Consider the following 21,359-nt stretch of genomic DNA (forward strand, 5'->3'; position numbering starts at 1 on the left):
ATATTTTCAGGGGATTCTTGAATAAGTTCATTAAATTAGTAAAATGTCGAATGAGTTGTAATATAAATGCTCAAATGCAGATTCATTTTATGAAAAACGTGCTGAAATAATTGCATATAAATGTTCTTTATTTCTTTTTCTTTTTACTTAGTTATGAGACTTGTCATATTTGTCAGATGTTCACAAATAGGAAATCCTTTAAAGGTATGCTTTTCATGTGCTTACCAGTTAGTTAGTTTTGCTTAACTATGTTAACTATAAACATTCTATTAACGATTTGCTAAAGTCAAGTAAAAAAAGTGTATTTCTGTTATAAATTGTCTATTTTGTGTGGTGTAAAATAAAGTCTCTATCTATCTACCTCTTCATATGTTGCAGCATTATTTTCGCCAAACATTTCGTAACATTTTAAACCCAACGCGCAAATAACGTTCTCTCGCCGTTTAACAAGAATAATAAACAAGCCCGGCTCGCTGATGGCCGTTTATCCGCGCCCAACGCCGTGGTTCGCGGGCATAGACAATTTAATTGTCTGTGGGCAAGTCTGCGCAAGGAGTATTTATCCGTTGTATGTAGTAATATTCTGGTTTATTTTGTAGATAAAACTGTAACCCCCTTACTAATAAAAGTTACACGTTCGTTGAACACTTTTTTAAAGAGTCGTTTAGTATGGAATTTAAACTCGTAGCTAAAAAAGAATTTTTTTTAGTAGTGGAGTGCAGACTACAGATTCATTCTTGAACGTCGTTTTAGAATTCTTTCATCACAAAATAGGGGCAATATTTCGCATTTCATCTGCAATAATTGTCATTTTAGTGTCGCAGCATAAATTCCTAAAATTCATTTCAAATTTTACGACTGGCCAGAAAGAAATTGTTCTAATTTCTACTAAAAATTTCTTCCCTTTCATGCTCCCTCATAAAAGTTTTATAACGCAGGCATAATGACGATTAAACAAAGCCGCAGCCGTGAAAAAAAAACAAAAGCGCGGGAAACATTTTGACGTTTCTTTTTTTTATGGTTGCGTCCGAATCGGTCTGTAATTGTTCAAAAAGGTTTTTAGCCTGAGAGTAATAATGGGTGGTATCCCGCTGGTCCACCTTGTTATGGGGCTACCAGTAGCAAATGATTAGTTTCGGTCGCCATTCTGAAATGTAAATAATCTTGTATGGGGTTCTAAAGACTTGTTTATGGTGTAGGTGACGATGACGAAACATATTTGTCACGGACAGAGTCACTGTAAATAGTTTGACAGAAGCTTTTTAACATCTTTCTTGGGTCTGGACATGTTGAAGAAATTATGGAAATTTTTATAGAGTTTTTGTCGTTGTGTGGTACAATAAAATGAGTCATAAACCTTTTCAAATGCTCACTTTTGCAGAATGTTGTTCAAAAAGTTTCTCTGGTTTTCTTTGCTGGAATATCTGCAACGAAATACAAACAAAGCTGTAAGGAGGAAACCCTCGGAAATAAACTATACATTAAGCAGTTTTCCCAACGGACCGACGCCATATTTTCCCGGGAAAAAATGGAGGGGATGGCGGGATGATCGCGCCGGTATATCCGTGATCCGCCGCGGAACGACTGCGTTGGCCACAAGTTTAGATTTTGTAGGAATTATTCCGATAAAAATAAACAAAACAAAAACAGCTCAACATTTAATTTGTTAATAGAAAAATGCTTTTGGCGCATTTCTGCAGCGGGAAAATAGTTTTTGACTACAAGACTACTAAGCAGCTTCTCCCTAACGTTGTAGCTCAGTCGTCAGTCATAGTTTAGTTAGAGTCCTGGCTCTATTTCTTATTCTGGTATCTTGCTTTGGGTGAGAGGGATGAATAAATTTGATATTCTATATATATTTTTTTAATTCAAATTCTAAGTCCCAATGTTACTGGCCAGTCTGTCTTTTTACTCATAGGCTGGGTTAGCTAACTTTATCTTTAACAAACGTCAAAAGTCACGGTTAAAATAATATAGTGGTGCAACTCAGCCTTAAACTACCGAATTTCTCCTTCTCGTCCGCATAACCGTTGAGAGTGGACGTGCTATTCGTTTCGCTGGCGAAATCCTGTGGACCGCGCGCGCGATTTTGCTGCTTATGGCTCAGTATACGTACACACATTTCAACTAAAGTTCCGCGAGTGCATTGTGAGTGGTTGTGACTAAGCAAGCACGGTCACCTCGCAGCGGCCGCGCGGGACGCCCCGCTGCACCCCCGCTACGATAAGAGACAGCTGACATAATTGCCTTCTTGCTCCGGCGCCGCGTCTCGCGATCGCGCTCGGCCCCGCTCGGCGCTCGCTCGCTGTGTGCTCGCTGCTACAGCTGTCTGCTTTGGCTCCGCCCACCACACAACCGGTTCGCTAAGTTATCGAATCATCATGGATTGCGCCGCTTGTCAGTCAACTATAAAAGACTGCGATTGCTTGGAATGCAACTTTTGCTCATCATCATATCATGGCTTGTGTGTTGGTATATCACCGTCCGATCTTAAGAAGCTTACTCACGACGCTAAAGCGGGCTGGCTGTGTCCGGAATGTCGCAATAGAAAACCGCGAGGTGACAACACAAATACGCCGGTCCGCCCGACAACACCGCATTGCGCGGGCGCTAGCGCGAATGTAACTTTAACCCGAGGGTCGCGGGGCAACTCTAAAAAGCCGGGCGCGGCGGCGGCGGCGGCGGCGCCCTCATCGACGGGCTGCTCCGGCTCGTGCGTATCTCGCTCTGAGCTGCGTACCATTATGCGTGAGGAGCTTCAAGGATTAATTGTGAAGGAGTGCGTCAAGGAGCTAAGGGTGGACATAAACCGAGAATTAAAGGCGTTTAGGGCAGGGCCGGATTAAGCTTCTCGGGGCCCTTAGGCACAGCTCGTTTCGGGCCCCCCCTTTTTCATACCACAACAACGCAATTTGGAAATGTATACTGTCTACATTACGAAATAGAATGAAGGTACCATCATCATCAACAACAGGCTTCAGTCATCACATTACAAAGGTATACGCCCCTAGTCCTTCAGTGAAAAGACTTTCGCCACAATCTACAGGACGAAGTATCGGAGTCATTTAAAAATGAAACAAAGAATAGGAAAATCTTGCATATTTTTATAAAACTAACATAAACATTAAAAAATTAAAATGTACATTATAGTCATGTAAACCAAAGCAGTAATGCCAACCAGGCCAGTAGAGTAAGACATGAAAATCAATCAAATCGGAAATAATTGTTACAAAAGGTTTTATTGTTTTAACTAGCTTTTGCCCGCGACTTCACCCGCGTGAAATTTCCTTTGTCACCGATCGTCATATATTATAGCATATGTTATTCTGGGTTTAAAACAATATAACTTTAAAGTTTCATAAAAATCCATTGAGTAGTTTTTGCGTGAAAGAGTAACAAACATCCAGACATCCAAACTTTCGCATTTATAATATTAGTACTCGTAGGATGGCTTCATTTGTTGCTCTTTAAGACTATCCTAGGTTTTCGACTTTGACGGAGGTGTGCTTAAGTGGTGGGAAATTTTTGCGGTTTTACGGATATACCGTGTAAAGGACTTGCAGTATCGAAAACTGATCTTCATGACGATTGAAGGGCATTTAATTCTGCATTGAATAATACCAAATTCATATATTTTGGACAAACCGTTCCCGTGCCTATCTTCGACAAAGTAGAAAATATGGTATCCTTCATCCAATATGGTATCCTTCCGTTTGGCCAAATTACTTTTCGCCAAATTTCACTTCGCAAACAACTTATCGCCAAAGTTTCATTTCCCAAATGAACTTTTAGCAACTGTACTTTTCGCAACTAATTCATTTGGTCAAATTATCATTTGGCAAAATTTCCCTTGGCAAATGTTTACATAGCAAATGTTTTATTTTGCCAAATATTATATCCCAAATAATATGTGCATCTTAATTAATTAAAAATCATACATTTTAATTACAAAATGAAGATAAATTCATAAATGGACTGCATGCAATAGTCCGTGATCTTACAAAACTCGACGAAATAGGACCTCACTGTACCTCTAGCATGAACAACTTTCGTCTTCGAATCGTTTGCGTATTCGACAAAATTCGATACTCAACCTTCGAATTAAACGACAACGTGACAATAATTTTGATTCTCAAAATAAGTTTCATGCAACCATTTCTCATACTAAGTTCACTTTACGACACGTTCATAGGGGCGCTGTTGTAGTTTTCGTACTAAATCTTTTGATGGCGATTCGAATACGCAAACGATTCGAACTCGAAAGGTTTTCGTGCTAGCCGTACTTTTCGTGCTAGCCGTATTGTACTAATCTGAGGTACTAATTTAGAAAAGGGTCTACTATACTAAGTCACATGCATTGTGGCCCCGCTTGTATTATTTCACCACAAACTGATATTGAAACCGCAATTTCAATCACATTACTTAAATTGAGTTTTAGATGAAATCATTTGTAAGTGGGTATTAATTACGTGTAAATGGGCATTAATTACCTACTCTATCTTAAGACGCCAACTTGGCTCATGAAGTGTGAAACGTAGGTTGATGGCCTTCATAACAGAATATAGTGTTATTAATCAATTATTTATTAAGATGTATTAAATTTTTACAGATTAATAACTTACAATCTTACACAAGTTATCGAATCATCATGGATTGCGCCGCTTGTCAGTCAACTATAAAAGACTGCGATTGCTTGGAATGCAACTTTTGCTCATCATCATATCATGGCTTGTGTGTTGGTATATCGCCGTCCGATCTTAAGAAGCTTACTCGCGACGCTAAAGCGGGCTGGCTGTGTCCGGAATGTCGCAACAGAAAACCGCGAGGTGACAACACAAATACGCCGGTCCGCCCGACAACACCGCATTGCGCGGGCGCTAGCGCGAATGTAACTTTAACCCGAGGGTCGCGGGGCAACTCTAAAAAGCCGGGCGCGGCGGCGGCGGCGGCGGCGGCGGCGGCGGCGGCGCCCTCATCAACGGGCTGCTCCGGCTCGTGCGTATCTCGCTCTGAGCTGCGTACCATTATGCGTGAGGAGCTTCAAGGATTTGTGAAGGAGTGCGTCAAGGAGCTGAGGGAGGACATAAACCGAGAATTAAAGGCGTTTAGGGATGAGGTAGTTTCTTTAAAGGAATCAGTCAATTTCATGAGTGAGTCTTTTGATAAACTGACATCCGATGTAAACACTTGCAAAACTAAAATAGAAAATATAATCAAGGAGAAAGATTCACTTCGAAACGATATTAATGTCATCACCAATCGTTTTAATCAACTTGAACAGATTTCCCGGGCTACAAATCTCGAAATACAATGCGTTCCTGAGCGAAAATCTGAAAACCTGCTTTCACTAATTAAACAACTGGGTAAAACAGTATCCTGTCCTGTAAACGAGTCTGAAGTCTTTTATTGCTCGCGCATTGCAAAAAGGAATCCGGATAGCAACAGACCCCGCTCAATCCTAATAAAACTCAACAACCCTCGCATGCGTGACACGCTCTTGGCTGCCACAATAAAATATAATAAAAATCACCCTCAAGACAGACTGAACACGGGACACCTCGGCATCGACTCCGAGAGGAGAACAGCTATTTTTGTTACCGAAAATCTTACGCCGGATAATAAGGTTCTTCATGCGGCGGCGCGTGCGCGGGCTAAAGAGCTCCAATATAAACATGTGTGGGTTCGTGGAGGTCGCATTTATATGCGAAAAACGGACACATCGGAGTACGTTCTGGTGCGCAACTCTATGACATTGGAAGCTCTAACATAGAATAAGTTACAATTAACTTACAATTTATCTTATTTTAAGTGTACTATTTTTAAGGCTCAAAATTCTTCAAGTTAAAAATTTATTTTCAAAACGTACGAGGTCTTCGTACAAAGACTTCAGATTTTTACAAAAATGTTTTATGTTTCGATTACGATGTGATTGTCCTGTGCGAGACTTGGCTAAGTAGTACTATTTTCGATGGGGAGCTGTTTAGTGACCAGTATGTTGTGTACAGGCGCGACCGAGAGACCAGCAAATTTCATTCCGGGAAGATTGGTGGCGGGGTACTAATTGCGGTTTCTAAGCGCATTTGTTCTCGTAGGTTACCCCATTATGAAAGTGGCTGTGAGGATTTGTGGGTGGAACTAGATACAAACGGTAAGAGCAACTGCATGAATAGGTTGTTGTTGTGTGGAGTTTATCTCCCTCCACCCATTCAGAAACATATTCTGGAGCATTATGCCGATAATACGAGTCGTGTGTTGGGATCTAATACTAGGGCTCTAATTTTGGGCGACTTCAATTTAAGTAACATAGCATGGAACAATAATGATACTTCTTTGTCACCTAATTATATAGCAAATAGCGCATTGGACAATATCTTATTAGATTTTATAGCGTTTAACAACTTCACACAGCATAATAATGTACAAAATCATAAAGGTAAAATTTTAGACCTCATTCTCTCTAATGTTGCCCTCAAGGTTAAACAAAGTGACCAGCTCTTAAGTATCCTAGACCCGTACCACCCACCCTTAGAGTTATCTGTCCCATTTAGCGATCCCCCTAGGTTGCCGCACGTCATCCCAAACCACAGATTTAACTTCTACAAAGCTGATTATGAGAAAATAATAGCCGATCTGAGCTCTGTGTCCTGGGAATACGAGCTGGCATCTTGTTCCACTATAGATTCAATGGTGGAGCTATTCTATAGTTTAATAAGAAACTCAATTACCAAAAATGTCCCAAAATTAAAGCCACCTTCAAAAAAATTTCCGGTCTGGTATAGTAAGGAACTTATTCGTCTTTTGAACAATAAACACAAGCTGCGAATTCGATACCGTAAATATAAAAATCCGTTAGATGACCTTGCGCTGTGCACACTCAAGAAAAGATGCTCGGAGCTGATAGAGATATGTTATAAAAAATATATCCAGAATTTGGAGCTATCGCTGGCTGAAAATCCAAAACTGTTCTGGACACATCTGAAAAATAAGAAACGAAACAGTAATGCCTATCCAGCAACCATGACTTTTGGCGATAATAGGGCTGAAAATGGTGACAGCATTAGTAACCTCTTTGCCTCATTTTTCTCATCTGTCTATAAAACTAGCTCCATCGTGCAGACAGGCAGTGATGATAAAATTATCACCACAAATTACCTAAGTAGCATCCAGTTTTCACAGGAAGATGTGCATAGAACTCTAAAGGCCCTAGATCGAACGAAGGGAGCCGGACCAGATGGTGTGCCCCCCCTATATGCGATAAAGTGCAGCAAAGTATTGTCATTGCCTTTATCAATCATTTTCAACTCCTCTCTAAGGGCAGNCCTGGGCCGGGTCATTGGACGGGATTCTACGTGCTCACCGGACCAGGCTTTAGATCGATCGTTTCATCCACGAAGACGCGCCACACCATTCTTCTGCTAATGAGTGTTATCGGTACACTCTAAATTATCCATAAGTGCACACGCACACTACAATAATGACGCTCGGATCAAACTTCTCGCACCCCGTGCTTCCCTCGACAAAAAATTGGTTGGGCGCGTCTTCGTACATGAAACGATCTATACTATCGACTGAAGAGGACGAGGGTTGACCGCCGGATTCGGCGACATCATCAATTTGGTAGCACTATTTTCTCGCGCGGCATTATTATTTAATTGCGGTGTGATGTCGATCCAAGAGTAAATAGGTAAATCCGAAGCGAGTGCAACTCACCATGCAGATTGTTGGTCTCGGCAGCGTCGACGCGGAGGTCGTACAGCTCCCACTCCGGCCGGTAGTAGTACTGCTTCAGCGTCTTGTACCACGGCAGCGGCTGCTTGCCGCGCGTGCGGTTCAGGATATCCTAAGCATTACACTTTCAGTTTAGGTATGTCAAGTGAGGGTAACAAAAAACATTTATAGATAATCGTTATTATCGTGACTTATATTTGCTTATGGTAAGTTATGGTCTTGTCACCTATTCGCGTTCAAACTTCGTTTGTAGATAGTGAACGCGAGTAAGGCTCTAGTTTTGACAACGCCTGCAAGCAAAGAATATGAATAGTACCTGGAAGGTGGGCGAGACGTAGAGGTCCTGGTCGATGGGGAAGGGCATGGCGAAGTTGAGGTTGTGCACGAGCTTGTGGCGGCGCGTGCGCACGCCGCGCATCGGGTAGTACATCGTCACCTCGTGGTGCGTCTGCGACAGGAACACCGCCTCGTCCGCCGACGGCGCGGGCTCTGCCGACCAGCCAATACATTATTATCTAGCAGAGACTACTTATAGGGTTATGAAGAGATCAAAATAAGGTAGGAATTGTGAAAATGTTAACGAATAATTATTGAGACTGACCCTTCTCCAATATAGGCAGCAAACTCTTCGGCTGGTCGGGCCCCCAGATCTCGTTGCTTTGCACCTCGTCTCTTGCGATCCCGAACCAGTCCAGCACCGTGGGCATGAGGTCCAGCAGGCTGACCATGGCGCCCGAGGCCTGGTTGCGGCGCGCCGTGGCCTCCGGGGACACCATGATCAGCGGCTCCCTGACCCCGGGGTCGTAGAAGTTGGTCCGCCCGGAGGGGAACGGTATGCCGTTGTCTGAAGTGTATATGATGAGCGTGTCGTCGCCGTGCCCGGCAGCTTCTAACTCCTTCAGGATAAGAGCGACGCCTGGTATAGGACGTTGATTCAGCATTAGATCAATGGTAAAGAGAACTACTTATTCTAACAAAGTGCTAATAGCTGGTACTTACCCTGATCCAGCCTAGACATCGTGGTGTACTGTGCCGCCACATCTCTCCTGGCCGCTTCCGTGTCCTGTAGGCATAATGTGAATATCACTTATTCACTACCTTAGTAGCATTAATTTCTAGGTCCGCTGTGAAATCAACTTTCTATTTTAACAAACATTTTATTCAAAGATTATTGGGTCTAAGTGCAATGGTTTTTAAATCTTTACGTTTTTAATTACTTTATGTACCTACCTGTATATGGAAGGGCAGCTGCACCTCGTCCCACTGGTAGTACCAGGGCTTCCAGTCGGGGATGAGCCCCATGCCCGGCTCGCCCGAGCCGAAGCGCTCGCAGAAGGGCCCGTACTGCGGCTCGCCGTGGCCGCAGCGGTGCGGGTCGTGGAAACCCACGTAGAGAAAGAAAGGCCTAAGAAGATAGACGTTACTTTTAAGATAAAAATGGAGGCACATACCTAATTTCCTACGGCATTTTTGTTGTACATTTTAAACTTGTGGGTAGGAGCACATTGACAAAATAGATTAAAAGACAAAAAAACTGACTTGTTTTTGGCATTGGCGTCAGCCAGGAACTCCCTGGCGAGCAGCTTGATGTGCGTGATGTTGCGGCCGACCTGGTCGATGTGGTTGTTCTCCTCAGTCTGCTCGTAGTCGAAGCGGTACACGTCGGCGGGGCCCACGTGCTTCTTGCCGATGATGCCTATGATGCATTCGTTCAATTCAAGTTCTTGCATATGTCAGACATACACAATAAAAGACAAAAGCTAGTGAAACAATAGCTACCGGTCATAACGCCGTGCTCGCGCAGCACGGCGGGCAGGCTGGACACGTTGTCGAAGGAGGAGAAGTGGTGCACGCCGTGGTGCAGCCCGTACATGCCATTCTGGTGGCTCGGGGTCCCCGTGAGCAGCGCCGCACGGCTTCGAAAATTACCGCAAATTATTATTTTATGAACCTTCTAAAACTAAATGCTTACTTTACTGCTGACCAAGTAATATAATTATTATCACAGGAGGCTAAATGTAGGTAGGCATTTTTAGTTTCTACGCCATGTATTATACGATACCTTGGCGAACAGCTGCTTACGGATGTAAATGCGTTGTTGAATATCACGCCCCTTCGTGCCAGGCCGTCTATATTCGGAGTCTGGCATATTTTGTTCATATATGCTCCGATTTCAAAGCCACCATCATCCGCTGTAAATACAACCAAAAAATACAAATTTTAAACTACCCATCTACTTCCAATAAAATTAATTAATCTGAGCTACTTACAACACACCTCTTTACAGCCCACCCAATGAACCAAAAATTAAATTACGAATTACGCGAACTTGTACAAAACTACAAACTACCCACCACAACTCCGCAAGTTTAGTCACAAGCATTTCTCTATGGTCACAAGTAAAAATGCATAATTTTTTTTCTTTAAAGACGTCACAAAATAATGTTTTAGAATGAAAGAAATAAAATATTTTTATTACAATTCGATACGATATGAATAGTATGTAAAATAATTTACTTAGGACAAAACGGAACGGTAGAAGACAAACAAAAAAAAACTGTGAAAGAACTGTCAAAATGATAACATTGACGTGAACTGACGTCGCCAAAAAAACCAACCGGATTTTCTAGCGATAAAGCTTTGATAACAGAATAAAAGTGTCAATAATTACGTATACGTACCTAATAATAACAACACATTTTTTGCCTTATTCGATAGTACTGTTTCTGTAACTATAATCAAAATCAAAAATAAAACAGTGGCCGGTGCTCGAGCCATGTTGTTAGCAGTGTTTTGAACTTTTGATTCAACGAGTGACGTGTCGGCGTGAAGTGTTGGCACTGCCGAGCTGAGTGCCGCTGCCCCTGCCAGTGTCGGTGCTCCAGTTATTGACCGCTCCCACTTTGCCTCCAAAATTCAAATAACGCCGCGAATTACAAAGTTATTGAAGATGTCGAGCCGGAAAAACGTGTTATTTTTGTTCGATGTGGATGGTACGCTGACCAAGCCTCGCCAAGTGATCTCAGAGGATTTAAAGTCATTTATACTTGAGCAAGTAAAAGCCCGAGTGGCGGTGGGCCTCGTAAGCGGGTCTGATTATGTCAAAATTGTAGAGCAAATGAGTGGAGAGCAAGTGACTAATCAGTTTGACTACGTATTTTGCGAAAATGGCGTGATGCAATACAGAAATGGGGAACTGAAGAGCACCCAGAGCATTCTCAAACATGTAGGTGAAACAAGATTACAAAAGCTTATAAACTTTGCTCTTGGTTATATGTCTAAACTAGAATTGCCTGCAAAAAGAGGCAATTTTATTGAATTCCGGTCTAGCATGATAAACATCTGCCCCGTGGGCCGGTCTTGCTCACAAGTAGAAAGGGATCAATTTTCAAAGTATGACATAGAGCATAAAGTGAGGCAAACATTTGTGGATGCACTGAAACAGCAGTTCCCTGACTATGGCTTGACATTTGCCCTCGGGGGGCAGATAAGTGTAGATGTGTTCCCCACAGGATGGGACAAAACGTATTGCCTGGATCATGTGGCTGATGCAAACTATGATGAAATACACTTCTTTGGTGACAAAACTGACATTGGGGGAAACGATTATGAAATCTACAACGATGCAAGAACTATTGGGCACAAAGTTACCTCTCCTGATGACACCAAAGAACAATTAAGAAAGTGTCTTAATATTGCATAAATGAGTTAAATAAATGCTTATTGTAAGAGCTTCATACAAAGAATAATAATATTGATAAGGATTGTCTAATTTCACAATGCTGGTTAGTGTGTTTAGTTCAATGGAGTTAACAAATAATATATAAATATGTAAATGTACAATTCTAATGTAAATACTTGTGTAGGTGTAACCTACTGTCTACAATACTTTACTATCAAGATAAGGAAACAAGTTTTTATATTACTAAGTCATTATTTATTATGCATTTTATATTAAATATTAATAAAGTATATTAAAGTAAAAAAATATTTTTAAACCCTCATACAGAAAATGGCATCCAAAAATATCAAAATATAAATTGGAACAATTTTATAACAACATTGTGATAAGATTACCACATAACAACAGCCACAGAAACCATTTTAATATTATCTACACAGGCCTATCTTATTACATAATGTTGATGTGTACAGTAGTAGTAATAATAAGGCAACCCTGGTTCCTCAGTAACCCTCATAAACAGGTTTCCTTTTTTCTATAAAAGAGATCATCCCCTCCTGTCTATCCTTGGTTGGAATGTTGACCTCATAGAACTTCTGCTCCACCTCATAACCGTCTTTGATCGTGAGCTGGATGCCCTCATTAATAGCTTGCTTGGCACACCGCAGTGCTATAGGTGCATTAGGAATGATCTCCCTCGCTAAACTGAGTGCCTTTTCAAAAGCAGCATTATTGTTGCTGTTCTGTGGCACAACATGGTTCACTAACCCTGAAATTATGATAAAATATGCAAATTAAACTTACAAAAATGTACTTCATGTATGCTTAATATGCAAATAAATAAATATTCAAATACTTCTTTTCAGCTAGACATTAAAATGATAACTTACCATATTCTTTTGCTTCTTTGCCATTAACTACTCTCGATGTAAATATTAATTCTTTGGCAATATTGAGATGGACAGTTCTGGGTAACCTTTGAGTGCCACCTGCACCAGGAATGAGTCCCCTGCCGGTCTCCACGAGGCCCAGCTTGGCAGTGTCGGCCGCCACCCGGATGTCGCAGGCCAGCGCCAGCTCCAGCCCGCCCCCTACGGCGACTCCTTCTACTGCTGCGATGGTGGGCATTGGGAGATCTTCCACTTCAATGAAAGTGCCTCGAAGGCCACGCACAAATGATGCCACCTCCTCATCGGACATTTTGAACCTCTCCTTCAAATTTGCACCTAGTCGAATAAGATTAAATTAGTATGATAGTAAATAAGTCACAATGTTTAGGTCTCTCTATCACTAACTTCCAATAACTCACCAGCACAAAATATCCCTGGTACAAAACTGTGCAGTATAACGACAGATATCTTAGTATCCTCGCGTAGCAATTGATTCACTTCCTTCATAGCCTTGATCAAGTCGAACCCTAAGGCGTTCCGGTCCTTGGGACTGTTGAGGCCGTAGACGGCGATGCCGCGGTCGGCCCCGGTCAGCTTTTGGAATACCACAAGCCCCGTGCTATCCAGCTGCGGCGTGGATTGCGTAGCCAGTAACCGAGCACTTACATTTTTTACCAAAACTCCTAAGCGAGGTAATCTAGAGGACAACATTTTTGTTGATTTTTTACCTCTGCCTTAATTATTTTTAATCAGTGTAGTATATCGACAAGGCTTCTCAAGAATAATCTTATCAGTACCTAGTCAACAGCAGGCAAGCAAAGGCAAGATAACAAACAACTTCACACAAAAAGATACTTAAAAATTAAGTAAACAAACTTCAGCTGAGTGTGCGGCACACAAACACACACATTCATATATTTTTGACAGTTTAGTTTGACAAGCAAGCCATGTTTTTTCTTCTGAGGCCAAGGTAACCTTACCTATACTGCATTCAATTCCTTTGAAAATATAGTTCCAAAATACTTGACTGTCCTGTCGATGACATTGACAGTGGGGCGCCACCGTCAATACCGGATCGCTGGTTCCGATTTTTGCCATGTTGGAAACCATATAGTTGAACGATGGTAGCGCCCCCCTGTCATTGAGTTTGGTGGGACAGTTCAACGTGGGTCATCTATACTTTAGTTGGTTCTCGATGTTTTGTTTTTTTTGACGTGAAGTCGTGAATTGTCAAAAAAATAACCAAACAAAACTTGCTACAAATCAAATAAATCGATTTTAATTACTGAATACTAGTCATTATCAGTTCATATTCGTAAGAAATAATGGAAGAAAGCAAGCGCAGTGCAGCAGATCTCCAAGAAAACTGTTCGAAATATCAACAACCAATAGACCAAGTGATAGAAGACTCTGTGAGGATACAATGCATATTTCCATTAGATTTGTAACTTAATTCGTAATTAATGATTATTTTCACAATGTTCTTTTACAGTTAAAAAAACAAGTTTATCTGTGCAAACTAGACCCAGAAAGTGGTGTAACTCTTCATGTTCACCTTTTCAAGAACGTTCGGAATGTCGAAGATATACGGATGAACATATTGAAAGGTACCTGGAAATGTGCAATAATAAAGCCCGCCCTAATATTAGACCCATTGCAAATTGCCGTTGCTGCCAATAAAGCGGTGATCTCAGAGCAGCGCAATGCAATGACTACCAGAAATGTGTACACTGAAGTATTGTTCAACTTGTCTATCACCAAAAACATTGGACAGAGTCTGAACAAGTTTGGAATAGAGAAAGATACTGACATGCTAGTGTGCTTCTTGATAGCATCGGAAGACAACAGTGCTGAAATCTTATCAAAAATTGAGGGTGAAAGATGTCCTATTAGCAGCCTTATTGAATTTAGGGACTTAAGGAAAATAAAAAATGTGTACAAGTTTAATGGTTTAAAATGTGATGTTGATTTGCAAGAGATGTTAAACATTATTATTAGTAGAATGGTTACTAAAAATATAGTCTCATATTAAACAAAATAAATTAGTTATTTTATTTCTCAAACTTTTTATTAGAATTATAAAACTTAGGCTCGAGTTGCACCACCTTAAGAGCGTTTACGCCGTTTGGCGCAAAAACAGTACTTTTTCAACTCGTTACAATCATTAACCAGTAATACTACAAATATGTTATAGGCATAAATAGTTAGGCAATTTCGTCGTCTAAATAGTTAATTGAGAAAATATTGCGATTAGTTTAGCATTTAAGAATTCTATCCAGATAAGTCCACACAGGTTTTGTAAATTTCCACTTTAGTGTCAGTTTACAAGCTGAAATTTTTATAAAAATACTGTGAAAACGATTTAACAAACATATATATCCTATAGCATAGATCCTTGGGAAAATAGTTATCTGAGAAAATTTTTAGATTTAAGCATTTTACACTAAGAAATCACAAATTAAAAGAACGTGAAATACCCAAAAATCTAAGTGATTTTTTCACCAATATTCTTCCTTTATTCAACACAAAAATAGCTTAATACGCGATAAAGTTTTTCTGTGACAGACAAAATTCCACGCGGGCGAAGCCGCGGGCGGAAAGCTAGTTGTTTATAAACCAGATTAACATAATTATAGGCTATAATTTATGACGATACTAGCTTTCCGCCCGCGGCTTCGCCCGCGTGGAATTTTGTCTGTCACAGAAAAACTTTATCGCGCGCGTCCCTGTTTCAAAAACCGGGATAAAAACTATCCTATGTTCTTTCCCGGGACTCAAACTATCTCTATGCCAAATTTCATCAAAATCGGTTGCGAGGTTTAAGCGGGAAAGCGTAACAGACAGACAGACAGACAGACAGACAGAGTTACTTTCGCATTTATAATATTAAGTTGGGATGTGACAAATAAATTTCAATAAATAAATAAGACGTGTCTAAAAGCGCAATCTATCGTCATTAGTTAAAATCTACAGCGCTGGACAAACTACTGTTTTTGACGTTCGTGAATATTCATGCGGGGGAAGCCGTGAAACGCCATCTATCAACATGATATCAAACAACAGATTTTACGAACTAAGAAGTAAAACGAGGTCCACGCGTACGAATCTATATACAACGTGTCCCAAAATTCAAGGATAAGCCGGCGCCGCAGTTTGGACATAGTCATGACTACTTTAGGAAAAATAAGAAAAAAAATCTATCTCAATTATTTTTTAAGTTACACAATAAATTATGAAATTAGTCGAAAATTGACACCCCTTATGATATTTTACATTACCACGCCCACAATTTTTCAAATACTTCTGTTTTTTTGTTTGTATCGGCAACTTAAGTAGTGCTGCTGTCCACTGCAATTCTTAAAACCCTCATAATCCTTGCAGTTTTTACACAAAAGTTAATCAAAATATGATATTTCCTTAAAATTTTGAACGATTTTTACTTTCACTCCACTTTGACTCGTCGTTTTGTAAAAAAACAGTATGAACACTACTGCGGCAAGTTTTTTATAAAGTTGACGCAACTATCCAAGATTCCAAAATGGTATAATACTCTAAGAAAACTAGTCGCAAAAAAGATATGCGTACCATTTTTACAAGCATTTCGCTTGTTAGTTATTATGGGATAAATCTTGCAATTAAATTTAAAACCAGTTCTCCTTAACCAATTGAGCTGAAATTTGGTATACTTATGTAAGTACGATGACATTGCAATATTATGGTATCATTGAGCTGGATAGAGTGTGGAGGTGGCCATAGGAACTTCTAAACGAAATGGCGGAATCGCATTTAGTTTGGGTTCGTTGGATATCTTTTCGAGCACTTTAGTTCTAGATGATGTCCAGGGTCCTGATGATGAAGTCAAGAGGTGGCCAGGAGCTGGCCAAAGGAACTCCTAATCGAAATGGCGGAAGAATATCGAGTTTGGGTTCGTTGGATTTGACTTCCCGAGCACTTGGACCATGAGATTGAGAAACAACTAAAAAGTGTAATAGTGTATGAAGTCAATTATAATTTTCAAACGAAGTCAATCTTGTTTTTAAAAAAGTTTTTTTTTATTACAACTTTATTTTAAACTTTTTAGTTGTTTCTCAATCTCATGGCCCAAGTGCTCGGGAAGACAAATCCAATGAACCCAAACTCGATAAGCTTCCGCCGTTTCGTTTATAAGTTCCTATGGCCACTTCCAAACTCCATCCAGCTCAATGATACCATAATATTGCATTTTCATCGTACTTACATAAGTATACCAAATTTCAGCTCAATTGGTTGAGGAGAACTGGTTTTAAATTTAGTTGCAAGATNTAGTGCTGCTGTCCACTCCAATTCTTAAAACCCCCAGAATCCTTGCAGTTTTTACACAAAAGTTAATCAAAATATGATATTTCCTTAAAATTTTGAACGATTTTTACTTTCACTCCACTTTGACTCGTCGTTTTGTAAAAAAAAAGTATGAACACTACTGCGGCAAGTTTTTTATAAAGTTGACGCAACTATCCAAAATTCCAAAATGGTATAATACTCTAAGAAAACTAGTCGCAAAAAAGATATGCGTACCATTTTTACAAGCACTTCGCTTGTTAGTTAGTGTGGGACAAATCTTGCAACTGAATTTAAGACCAGTTCTCCTCAACCGATTGAGCTGAAATTTGGTTACATTGTGTAAGTACGATGACGATGCATTATTATGGTACCATTGAGCTGGATGGAGTCTGGAGGTGACCATAGGAACTTCTTAACGAAACGGCGGAATCGCATCTAGTTTGGGTTCGTTGGATTTGTCTTTTCGAGCACTTTAGTGCTAGATGATATCCAGGATCCTGATAATGAGTCAAGAGGTGGCCAGGAGCTGGCCAAAGGAACTCCTAAACGAAATGTCGGAAGCTTATCGAATTTAGGTTCGTTGGATTTGACTTCCCGAGCACTTGGACCATAAAATTGAGAAACAACTAAAAAGTATAAAATAAAGTTATAATAAAAAAAACTTTTTTAAAAACAAGCATTAATGCGAAATTTTAAGAAAGAATTTAACGATAAAAATAAATGTATGCAAGATTCAAATAATTTCGAAAGCTTGTAGCGCAAACAGAAAAAAAGAGGAATAAATTCCATGCGCGATTATAACTTTATTTTAAACTTTTTAGTTGTTTCTCAATCTCATGGCCTAAGTGCCCGGGAAGACAAATCCAACGAACCCAAATTCGATAAGCTTCCGCTGTTTCGTTTAGGAGTTCCTATGGCCAGCTCCTGGCCACCTCTTGACTTCATCATCAGCACTCTGGACATCATCTAGCACTAAAGTGCACGAAAAGACAAATCCAACGAACCTAAACTAGATGAAATTCCGCCGTTTCGTTTAGAAGTTCCTATGGCCACCTCCAGACTCCATCCAGCTCAATGATACCATAATATTGCATTGTCATCGTACTTACATAAGTATACCAAATTTCAGCTCAATTGGTTGAGGAGAACTGGTTTAAAATTCAGTTGCAAGATTTATCCCATACTAACTAACAAGCGAAGTGCTTGTAAAAATGGTACGCATATCTTTTTTGCGACTAGTTTTCTTAGAGTATTATACCATTTTGGAATCTTGGATAGTTGCGTCAACTTTATAAAAAACTTGCCGCAGTAGTGTTTGTACGTTTTTTTTACAAAACGACGAGTCAAAGTTGAGTGAAAGTAAAAATCGTTTAAAATTTTAAAGAAATATCATATTTTGATTAACTTTTGTGTAAAAATTGCAAGGATTCTGGGGGTTTTAAGGATTGGGGTGGACAGCAACACTACTTAGGTTGCCGATACAAACAAAAAAACAGAAGTACTTGAAAAATTGTGGCCGTGGTAATGTAAAATATCATAAGGGGTGTCAATTTTCGACGAATTTCATTATTTGTTGTGTAACTTAAAAAATAATTGAGATAGATTTTTTTTCTTATTTTTCCTAAAGTACCCATGACTATGTCCGCCCTGTGGCGCCGAGTTATCGTTGAATTTTGGGACACGTTGTATTTATATATAGATTATAATTTGTGCTTACTGTGTCCAATAAAGTCTATTTCTTTCTTTCTTTCTTTCTATCGATGATTTTAAATACATGCATCGAGTATTNCTCTTAACTTTAATGGTAACTAGGTATGACATTAACCGGTGTTTTTGTATGAAGTTTGACAGATTTTTGACATTTGTTAATGTTAAAGTAAGATGGTGCAATCCAGCCTAATAAGTTTGGTCCCAATGATAAATGTTTTGGTAGCAAAGTAAACACTGCAATGTTTATCATATTTTATTTTAACAACAACAATTATTATGTAAAATGTACATTTAAATTACACAGTAGGTATGTAAAAGCAAAACTAAATCCATTGATAGATAAGTGCCATAATGTGCACAAAAATGATCAAGTTTGTTCATAATTACATTAACACACTGTTACATGATTACATCAATTTATTTTTAGCCACAGTATTTTGACACTGCAGTCACAAATTGTATGGGTGTTTAATTCATTGGGTTAAAACCTTAATAATTTTATTTTTGTTCATATGAACAATACCTAACCAATTACTAATAATTACAGACTATTCATAATGTTAAATGCTCATTGTATCACTTAAACTAGACAGGTATAATAGCTGCATTTCATCATAATTGAAAATGTACATGTTCTGATTGATCATCATAATAATTAAAAGTTGAAAATAATTTCTTCGGTTATACTCATGCACCTACTTTCTACCTAATTATAAATAAAAACAAATAAAATACAGTGAACACAAAATTGGCCACTTAAATATAATGAACGAAACCCTATTTAAATTAAAATGGCATCTAATATTTATTAAGTCTTAGGAACTTTCAGTAAATCAGCAATCACAAAAAATATTTCAAACAAAAAAATATTGTTTTCTTGTACAAAAACTAAGTACCTTTTTAGTTTTTACAGCTGGTGTGTTTTATTACACGGTGGTTACTTTAGCAATCTTTGAGATAAAAAATCTCAAATTGAACCTTAACTAGGAATATGTTTGCTGCCGCCTCGCCGCGGCGCGGGCGAGCAGGCGACGTGTCCCGACCTAGCACCGTTTGAACACTTCATTGATGGCATGTGCTAGTTTTACGTAGTCCTATTCTAATTAGTATACGCTCACACCATCTGTATTTTGTAACGATACGTATTGCGTGACAATGTTAAAAATCTTGAGTAGTACAATAAAGTGTAGTGATTACTCGGAAGCGTTTCTAGTCTGAAAATTCTGCAATGTCAAATTCATGTTTCAAGATGCTGTAGCATCATGAAATTCATAACTTTAATACACAGATATAAAATATTATATTTTTAACATTGGTCGCGCAAGCAAGTGCAAGTTAACTCATCTCATCGGTCGACGTAATAAGCGTCGAGTATAATACACTGCGAAATAAATAATCATAAATATTGTACAGTCGACAGCATATCAGCATATATACATTTTTGCTGCAAAATAGGCCATATCATTGTAACGACATAAGACGCATGCCAGTGTTTAGCTCGATGTGCTGTCGTTTGTACCACTGGTAAAGTACACAGCAGTGTCGGTTAGATCACTATTTGAAAAGTACATACTTAAAGCGATATATTTGTGAATATTATTGTATAACATAGGTTTTTGGCTATATTAGCAATGATATTTGCATTGTCAGCGTCCCCTCGGAGTTCGAGGGCACAGTACATCGATGGATCCGTGTGAGCGCGACCGCCGCGCTGAAGGCGAAACGTAGCAGCCGTCCGAACGATCGACGCACCACCGTCGGCCCACCTCACATCCTCAGAGCGGAGGAACGGTCTCGCTCACGGGCGATCACGTCAGTGTCAATTCTGTCAACGAAGTCGCGCGGAGTCACGCGCCAGTATACGGTAGCACCAAACGTGACGTGCACGCTCGCCTCCACAAACGTCACCGGGCTCCCTGTCGCCGATCTATAGCGTTCTAGTGACAAAACGAAAGTATAAAAAATCATTAAAGAGTTCGCGAGTCAAAATAATTGTAATTGATCAACGACAGGCGATACAGGCGTCCGCCCCACCCAGCCAGGCCTCCGGCGGAGTGCGGGGGCTGCGGGCGCGGGGAGCCACGAGCACGTTCAGGGGCGGGGCCTCGCGCCCGCTGCCGCCCGCGCGGAGCTGCGGGGAGAACATCAAACGTCAGCATCGCAATAGGAACTTTTGACAATTTGGTAGGGTATAGCTCGTTTCATCTACGAAGACGCGCCCCACCATCTGTTAAGAGTTAGTTTAAAGTTCGTTCTTTGTTCTATTACTAGATGGCACCACCTGTAATGTTTGTGTTTGTTTACATAGTTTTACCAATAGATGACACTTGTATTTTATATGCAAAATATTAGCCCGCGGTGTCCAGATTTTTTGCCCGGCCGGACGCAATAAAGCATTGAATTCAGTTGACCTCAAGACAGTGTTTCATTCACTAGTAGTTAGTAGTACCCAGTCAGTGGTAGGTAGGAGTGAGTGATAGCGCCTAGGAAGTGCGCAGGGTGAGGGAATTCCACCCTCCTCTATGGGAGGGTTAAACACCATCCTTCCGCTAATGTTTGAGTGTTATCGGTACACGCTAAATCATTCATGAGTGCACACGCACACTACAATAATGACGCTCGGATCGCTCGGATCAAAATCCCCGCACCCGCGCTTCCCTCGACCAAAGATTGTTGGGGCGCATCTTCGTGGATGAAACGACGTATGATGCAGGGTCATTGTCGCTTTGTACCTGGGCTGCAGCGCTCACTGGTGGAAGGGCAGCGGCAGCGCGAGGCTGTAGAGCGAGGGTCACCGGCGCGCCTCCGCCACGTACACGCACACGGACGAGTCCTTGGAGCCCACGCCCAGCGCCACCCTGTGCGACCCACCGTTCACATTACTTCATAAAATATAAGGCATGATTCAATTACATATTAAGAGTATCCTAATGAAAAAGGGATATTATAAGGTAGATGATTATTTATTAGACAAAAATGTATGGAATTAAAACTGCCTAGCTTACACCAGTACATGTAAGCAATATAAT

The 21,359-nt window shown here is 40.2% G+C and overlaps 5 protein-coding genes across 5 annotated transcripts in view; 2 read left to right on the top strand and 3 right to left on the bottom strand.

Annotated features, from left to right (window-relative positions):
• Nucleotides 1-7,633: 7,633 nt before the first annotated feature.
• Sgsh (N-sulfoglucosamine sulfohydrolase) lies at nt 7,634-10,528 on the bottom strand. The gene is made up of 9 exons (XM_028311755.1): nt 10,410-10,528; nt 9,791-9,920; nt 9,508-9,644; nt 9,268-9,424; nt 8,959-9,133; nt 8,728-8,791; nt 8,330-8,644; nt 8,045-8,217; nt 7,634-7,840 (listed from the first exon to the last, which is right to left on the bottom strand). Exons 1-9 carry the CDS (start codon nt 10,504-10,506, stop codon nt 7,649-7,651), a joined length of 1,440 nt encoding a protein of 479 aa, XP_028167556.1. The 5' UTR covers nt 10,507-10,528; the 3' UTR covers nt 7,634-7,648.
• On the top strand, nt 10,302-11,677 carry Pmm2 (phosphomannomutase). The gene has a single exon (XM_028311757.1). It carries the CDS (start codon nt 10,679-10,681, stop codon nt 11,429-11,431), a length of 753 nt encoding a protein of 250 aa, XP_028167558.1. The 5' UTR covers nt 10,302-10,678; the 3' UTR covers nt 11,432-11,677.
• Nucleotides 11,537-13,184, bottom strand: LOC114357941 (enoyl-CoA hydratase domain-containing protein 2, mitochondrial). Its single transcript, XM_028311756.1, has 3 exons — nt 12,720-13,184; nt 12,301-12,636; nt 11,537-12,179 (listed from the first exon to the last, which is right to left on the bottom strand). Exons 1-3 carry the CDS (start codon nt 13,009-13,011, stop codon nt 11,914-11,916), a joined length of 894 nt encoding a protein of 297 aa, XP_028167557.1. The 5' UTR covers nt 13,012-13,184; the 3' UTR covers nt 11,537-11,913.
• A 324-nt stretch (nt 13,185-13,508) lies between these two features.
• LOC114357943 (EKC/KEOPS complex subunit Tprkb) lies at nt 13,509-14,352 on the top strand. The gene is made up of 2 exons (XM_028311758.1): nt 13,509-13,712; nt 13,793-14,352. Exons 1-2 carry the CDS (start codon nt 13,626-13,628, stop codon nt 14,330-14,332), a joined length of 627 nt encoding a protein of 208 aa, XP_028167559.1. The 5' UTR covers nt 13,509-13,625; the 3' UTR covers nt 14,333-14,352.
• Nucleotides 14,353-18,570: 4,218 nt separating this feature from the next.
• raptor (regulatory associated protein of MTOR complex 1) overlaps nt 18,571-21,359 on the bottom strand; it is a 31,914-nt gene continuing 29,125 nt past the window's right edge. The window contains exons 28-29 of the mRNA XM_028311795.1: nt 21,063-21,188; nt 18,571-20,461 (exon numbers count right to left, since the gene is read on the bottom strand). Coding sequence (XP_028167596.1) covers nt 21,122-21,188 — 67 coding nt within the window. The 3' untranslated portion in view covers nt 18,571-20,461; nt 21,063-21,121. The remainder of the gene's footprint in view (nt 20,462-21,062; nt 21,189-21,359) is intronic.

Source organism: Ostrinia furnacalis, unplaced genomic scaffold, assembly GCF_004193835.3.
Source record: "Ostrinia furnacalis isolate ACB-3 unplaced genomic scaffold, ASM419383v2 OfSCF3546, whole genome shotgun sequence".
Classification (NCBI taxonomy): Eukaryota; Metazoa; Arthropoda; class Insecta; order Lepidoptera; family Crambidae; genus Ostrinia; species Ostrinia furnacalis.